The following is a 7,844-nucleotide window of genomic DNA, read 5'->3' on the forward strand; positions in this document are numbered from 1 at the left end:
CTCGTGACAGGCTCCTTAGGTGCCATACGCATATGGGATGTGAAGAGTGGTCATGCGCTGCATAAAATGACTGTTGCACGGGCGGAAAGAAAGAAGGAGGTGATAGTGTGGTCACTTCAAGTGCTAAGTGATTTCACTATCGTTTCGGGCGATTCTCGTGGACAGGTAACAGTATGGGATGGCAAAATGGCGACACAGCTAGAATCACATCAAGTGCTTAAAGCGGATGTGCTAACGGTTGCTATAAATGAAGAAGAGAATATGTTAATGTGCTCAGGAATCGAGCCAATTATCAGAATCTATGCCAAAACAAAAATCAAGCGGGAAGACACGGAATACAATTGTTGGGTTAAATATCTGCAACGTAGTGTGCACGACAACGATGTGAAGGCATTGATATGTGCTGGTGATCGTATATATTCCGGCGGTATGGACGGATATTTAGGTATATCTTCAGCCAGCAAACGTGTCTCTACAATAGCTAAATATGGTCCATTCTTAAAAGTGAGTGTCGCCTGTGAAGTGTGTGTATTTATTAAAATTTTGTTTATCGAATTTTTAATTTTTATAGAACCCGTGTGTTGTTATATCACCCAACAACCGTTTATTACTGCTTCGTTATACAAACTATCTAGAGATATGGCGTCTGGGCTCTACCGATGGGAGACCACAATTTGAGGGATCTGCCGAAGATGAGCAGGATAACAAACCAAAGCACAAAAATAAAGCACCAGACCGTAGGCTATTTGCCTTGAATTCAGCGCCTGAAAAATTGTTAGAATTCAAAAGCACACATGAGGAGCCGATAGTTTGCGCGACAATTTCACCCGACAGTCAGTGGTTGTGCTATTCAACACAAAAGCATATAAGACTTTTCCGTTTCGTGCCAGCCGTGGCCGGCAAAAATGATACCCAACTTGCGCGCATTAAAGGGCTGCCCCAACAGTTTACCATTGCCTCCCATCTAACATTTACTAGCGACTCTAAGCGCTTATTCCTCGTGCAACCCAATACCCATCAAATACATGTATTTTCGGTGGTCAACAATGGTAGTACTGACTTAGATTTTGTAGAAAGTATTGAAACCAGCAAACACATAAAGGACGTTATTAATCTATTGGCTGTGTCAGAGTGCGGTACATACGTAGTAGCGACAGGTACTGATCATACTATTGGTGTGTGGCGCATATTCCAGGGGAAACACTACAAACACCATCTCAATATGCCACGCTACTCGGCTATTACCACTGCGTTGGCGATACATGCGCAAGAACCACGTCTTGTTGCAGCATTTTCCGATGGTAAAATTATTGAATATGACTTAGAAGAAATGTGCTTCACCTGTTCGGAGCAGGAATATTTCGTGGACAACGCAGAAACGCATTGTGTCTCAAATGTGTTGGTAGATAAGCGCAATCCCAACCACATTATACTACACAATGATGCGTATTTATATGTGTTGGAAAAAACGACAAGTAAGGAAGGAGAGAACGGGCAAGATGAGGATGCCGGAGAAACACCGAAAAAGAAGGCTGGAAAAAAGTTCAAGCGTGTAAATAGTGACAACAAAGTCAGTGGTCTGCGTTTAAAGTTCAAGAAATCCTTCGAGGTAAGTGCTGCTTGTAATTTGGTTTCTTCATGTCTTCTATTATATACATATATAATACGCGAAGGGATTTTTTGTCCAGGTCATCAGATCTGCACCATCCGTTCAATTCTGAAAAATTAGGTGTAATATTAAAGGGCTTGGGCTGTAGATGTGCAATAAGGTTTAATTTTTTCGAAAAGAGTTGCCACCTCCTAAATAATTACACTCAAGTTATTTAATAATAAATGCCTTCAGATCCGCACCATTCGTTCGATTTTCAAAAGTGAGGTGTCGAATTAAAGAGCTTAAGTTATCAAAAAGAGTTGCCACCAGTTAAGAAATTAGGCTCAAATTATTTAAAAAGTTAAATCAATTGTTGCAATATGGATATCAACCGAAATGGTTTTGAAAAGGCTTTATATCTTACCTACGTGTAGGAGGGTTGCCACATGTTTCAAAAATGTAATTCAATTTTAATTAAAGGAATTTGGTAAGTGAATAAGGTATCACCATATCGATGTCAGACAAAAGAGGTTTAAGGAGGTAGTAGTTTGGAAGGTTGCCACATATTTGAGAAATCCAATTAAATTATTTTATACCAAAGTTACATTAAATATAAAACATGTATGTCTAATGAAAGACTTTTAAGAAATATTTAATTTGACAATTTAGAATACTTTTGATGTGTTTGGGGGTTGCCCCAGTTTAAAAGAGTAAACTAAAGTTATATTATAAATTAAATGAATTACTAAGCGATAGTTATCAATGAAAATGGGTTCAAAATCCTTTATTTGAGACCTATATTCAGAAGGATTGCCACGTGCTAAAAAAATAAATTTTAACTAAACTAAACTTAAACGAAAGAGATTTAAGAAAACTTTAGGCTGATAATATTTTTAATTAGGGTTGCCATCTATTCTTTTGAAGGTCATCACATCTGCATTGGTATTTCGAATTTCCAAAATGAAAAGTCAAATTAAAGAACTCGGATTCTGCATAGATGTGCAACAACGTTTTATTTTTTGAAGCTAGAAATTTTTAGCGGTACAGGGAGATTTGAAATTTGATGAAATAAAAACCGACACCATGCGAGACCTCTAACCACTTAGAAACGGTTTAGATGAATCATTAAGAATATTTTTTGAGGGTTTTGAATAAGGTTTCATCTGTTTATAAAGTTAAATTCAATTTTGACGTTTTAACGCTATGCGAGTTTACTAGTAAAATTTAATTTCATAACTTTTATATGTATGTAATTGCAGCATTTAATATCACTCTGTTGGCTTAGCACGGACGAGCTAGTTGCAGTTGGTGTGAACCCTATCACGTTGATAGAACAACTGCCGGACGTATTCAAACAAAAGAAATTCGGCACATCTTAATGTAAAATATATATATAAAAGCAAAAAGTATACATCCGTAATGTAGAAAATGTGCTTTGTTTTATAAATTATGTAATATTAAGGTTTATAGTTAAATTAAAATAATTGTATCAGTGATGTCATGTTTATAAATACTAGCTCAAGAAATACCTTTTGATAGCGAAGGCATTTAAATACTGGATATTGTAAAAAGCTAATGGTAGTGTTATTATTTATATACTTGATGTCAAAAATACATATATGTAAACAAGTTTTACGAAAGCTAATACTTATAATGATTTTTATAAAAAGTACATATATGCTGCGTAGAAGCACTTTTGTAATTGCTCGTAAGTTATATACATACATATAGATCAGACATGTACACGTGAGCCTCACGAAGCCACCCGGCTTTTACGTACAAATTATGAGTGCGAAGCCACCGAACATCTGCGACGCTATCAACCAGCCAGTTTCCGTTTATACACACATACTGAGTCAAAAATGTTGCGCATGTATTGATAGCTCTGTCATCGCTGTGCATCACTGATATAGATAGGCAAATAGTTTATAAAAGTTTCGAATTCAACCCAATAACTAATGAAGGCCAACACTCTACGATCAACCTTTACTTCCTCAAGTTAAAAAAATATGGTTACGTTTTGTCACCCAGAACAAACATACATATGTACATACATACATATATAACTTAACTTATGCATTGTATATGAAAGGCCTGTGGCATTGAATCATTCAGCAATTGCAAGCTCTTCAAATCGTCATTAACATTTTGAAATATTTCACTTTGTAAGCATACTACTAACTACTATTGTTGCTGCTCTTTCTGTTACGAACATTGTTGCTTTTTTGGTTTAACTCGTCTAGCCGAAGTCTAGACGTTGGCGCGCATTCCATGCCGCAATGTGACAACAACCACCATAACAATAGCCGCCCACTACCCAAAAATAAATACTACAACAGCAGAAACAATGCAAAAACAAAAAAAAAAAATATGAAAACAAAAAGTGATTGCAAGCAGTGAAGCGACATCCTGGGCAGAGAATGCATGATTGCACTCTAGGTAAGATGCCCTGCAGTGCTCGAGTAATAGTGTAATGTATAAGCATTCACGCCTGTGTGGGTGCATGTAACCATATTGGTTTTCTACTTACTTATAATTTTTCGAAAGCTATGTTTTAATAATTATGCATGTTTATTAATATTAATTTTAATGAATGTTTCACTTTTTAATTTTTCACTGCTTTTGACCAAACATTTTTAGAACTCGGTGCCGGAACTCGGAAACTGCCGTGCTTTTTGATCGTTCTTATTTTAGTAAATATAATTTTTATTATTCAATTAAGTAATAAAGCAATTAATTTCATTTTATGAAAAATTTCAGATAGCATTGTTATGTATCTTGAAATTACTCCCCAACTAAAAATAAATTCGTTTTAAAATCTCATAAGATCAACAACAACAACCTCATTCATCTTCTTCATCTTGATTTGCGCTGTAATCACCTAAGCGATTCTGCATGACTCGTTTCTCTTCTGTGCTAACTGACGGCAATTAGAAAAGCCAAGTCCTCCCTCAACCTGGTCTTTCCATCGCTGAGGAGGCCTTCCTCTTCATCTGCTACAAGCTTCGAACCGTATCCTCAACCCGTCTATGGCCGCTCTCATCATTACCGACGTGTGGAAATCGGGGGGAGTGGCCCCGTTTCTAAAACCAAGGAAGCTCGCCAACAAAGGGGCCGATAACACTCCTCTTCCCCGTCGTGAAGACACTAGGCTGACCCCAGCCAAGCATCAATGTAGCTTCCCCAAAGTGCACAGCACCACCACAACACTTAACGCCATAACACTCAGATAACTGGTAGTCTTAACCGTAACCGCCCCTGTGAGAGAACCCAGTCCTAGTGGCGTTGGAATTGTCAAAAGCATCGTGGCTTCCTCAGGGAATAAACCGCTGGTCGGTGAATTACATGAGTGGTCGGTAGGCTTCAACAACCTGAGATCAAACATTAAAACCAAGGAAAATTGAGCAAGGGATACCAAGAGTAGTGTCCTCTCGCCCTTCAGCCACCGGAGGGAGTTTGCCTGATCTCATATGGGGACGACTGTCCGAGAATGGAATTGACGAGCTCTACTCGAAACATTGAAGTCGACGGCACACCATTTCAGACGGTGAACGACGGAAAATGGGAGCGCGCTATCAAAGGTAAGTAGAGAGCCGCAGCAAGGGCCTCAAGTCGTTCGCCGGCAACATCTATGGCAAAGCCAAAGAGACTTTGTATGCACCTGTTTGGTCGGCAGGGACGAAGCGACTGGATGCATTCTGATGTCGCCTGAAATTCACCTGCATAGTGAAGCTTAAATGCTCGCTGTTAGGGAGCGCAATAAGCGAAGACGGGCCATGCGTGAGGAGGAGCATTTACCAAGGCACGTCATAAGAGATCTTTTTGAGTACAAGGGCGCAGTACAGACCTACGTAAAACAGCCAACAGCATGCAGACAAGCTGTCAACGTAAAGAGTCTGTCATCACCTTTTGTGACGCTCGCCCAAGAATGTCATGATAGATGCCTAAATATTGCAGAAAAATTAGCTTCAGCTGCCAAGAGAGATCCGCATTAATCCAGCCCAGTTACGGTCTGGATACTGTAGCTGCTTCCGTATATTGCCCAACTTTCTGCGTTCATGAACGTATCGTCACGGAGACTGCATTTTCTGATGCCCGATTTTCAAATCGGGACTGGTGCAGCGCTCGAAGGTGTTTTCCTAGAATTCAAATAAGATGCCTTTGGACGCCTCGTAATTCTCTTCCGTCGGAGCGTGGCCACAAATTAGTACATACTTAGCGGCGAAGTAAGACGTAACCATCCTGATAGAGGCAATTTCCCCATTAAGGGCCCAGACATTCCAGGTGCATAACCTCAACTAATGGTCCCTTAATCGTTTGTTGTGGTAACTGCGTACCTAGAAGCCCAACTATAACCCATTGGCAGGGCCGGATTTAAACACAGGCTACATAGGCGCTAGCCTAAGGGCGCCACATAACAAGTTCAAAAAAAGGAAAAAGGTATAAAAAATTATATATTCATATTATATATTTTTGAGCAACGTAGGATGCACTGAAGGCGAGTCAATCAAAGCAAAGGAAAATGCGTCGTTTCGTCGATTCAGCGGTAGGCAAATGGAATACGCGTGCCATCGGCACAGCCATAGGGATCAGATTGATATCACCCACATCAGCGGGTCACAGTTTTGATCAAAGCGTTGATCAAAGTCCATGTGATTACAAATTTGAGGTGTTACTTTGGGTAACTTGTACTTTCTATGAGTATTAAGGCTCGTCCATATACAACTTTCGCGTCGATTTGCTGTTCGCCTCGATCGTCAAAACATATATTTTTTTAATTGTAAAAAATATATGATTTATAAAAAGTATAAATAAAGAAAATTTAAAAACAATGGCTGTGGTGCAAGTGTTAATGAATTTAAGCGCAGCTAAAGTTTTATAGCGGTCCTTAGCGCAATAAGCTAGTGAATTAATAAAACAGCTTTTTTACTACAAAATTATAAAGGCAAATTTTCAAATAAGATAGATAAAACTAACCACAGTCTTTCGTAAGACAATTACCAATTTTGGCAACTATCTTGAAAGCTCTTTACTATATTTCGAAAGACTAATTGAAAGATCTGCTAACGAGGAAATCTTATCGTTATGCTGTTCGCCTTTTAGCAATAAGTTTTTTTTTTTAAATTAATTAAATAAAGAAAATATATATGTTTTTCTTTTTAAAATAATAATAATTAATAAATAAAAGAAAATTAAATGAAAAAAAAATAAACAAAACGAAAATAAAGCAGAATAAAATGAAATTATTTTTAAAAATTGGATGACATTAAAAATATATTTTTGTTTTATTTTTAAAACAAAATCTAAAAATTTAATGTTTTTTGGTCCTCCATTGCATTTTCTGAGGTTATTGATGGAACTATAAAATATATTTACTACGAAAAATTGGTTAAATAAACATTGGGTAATATTATTGGGAGTCAACTGAATAAAAACAGAGCTTTCCGATCGAAAAATATTGGTTAAAAATTTACAAATCATGCATTTATAGATTGTATAGAAAAACCTAATCGTATCGCCTATGGTCCCATAGATCATAAATTCGGCACTGCCCATTGGAGCCTATATATCTATTAGCATTAGACAAAAAAAAAATTTTAGAGCTCTTTTGCTGCTTTTTCCTAAAACCGTGAACTTTTACCACAAATAGTGGACAAATCAAAACTTACGTTTTAAATCAAATTTCACTATAATGCGTGTCAGTTCGCCCCAGCCACATACATACATATGTATGTACATATTCTTCTTATTTAATGCGGTAACGATGTGCATAGCTGTGGTCGCGGCGGCCGCCGCCATCGTATTTTCTACAGACAGCTTGACGCTAATGGCGGCGCGCAACATATCGCCGAGCAGCGCTCTTTTCGAGACAAATGTGTTGGTTTACGTATTTATGTATTTACTTTTGTATTTTCTTTTTGTTTTATATTTAAATCAAATACAACAGTACGCAGCAGACATTTTACAAAAAACAAAAAAACAAAAAAAAAACCCGTAAATATTCACAAACAAATATATGTATGTACGAACGCATGTGAGTATGACTGTAAGATCGTGGCGGGTGTTTGTGTGCGTGTATGCATCCCCGTCTGTCCGCTTGTCGCTCGTTAGTGAATTGTGACAAATTTATTTGGTTTATTTATTGCCTGAACTGTGAAAGATTTACACGGTAATTTGGCAAACGTACAAATGCTTGATTGTGTGGCATGCAACAATGCCGCGATTCTGCCATCGCAGTCATTGCGCGTGAGTT

The 7,844-nt window shown here is 37.8% G+C and overlaps 1 protein-coding gene across 1 annotated transcript; it reads left to right on the plus strand.

The window, feature by feature from the left end:
* LOC118746868 (U3 small nucleolar RNA-associated protein 4 homolog) lies at window positions 1-3,955 on the plus strand (the record flags this gene model as incomplete). Its single annotated transcript, XM_036480831.1, is given in 3 exon segments — window positions 1-504; window positions 572-1,609; window positions 2,851-3,955. Coding segments are annotated over 3 exon segments (1,662 nt in total), but the record flags the coding sequence as incomplete, so codon positions are not given.
* Window positions 3,956-7,844: the final 3,889 nt, after the last annotated feature.

This window comes from Rhagoletis pomonella, unplaced genomic scaffold, assembly GCF_013731165.1.
Source record: "Rhagoletis pomonella isolate Grant_MI unplaced genomic scaffold, Rhpom_1.0 Rhpom_scaffold_00011, whole genome shotgun sequence".
Classification (NCBI taxonomy): Eukaryota; Metazoa; Arthropoda; class Insecta; order Diptera; family Tephritidae; genus Rhagoletis; species Rhagoletis pomonella.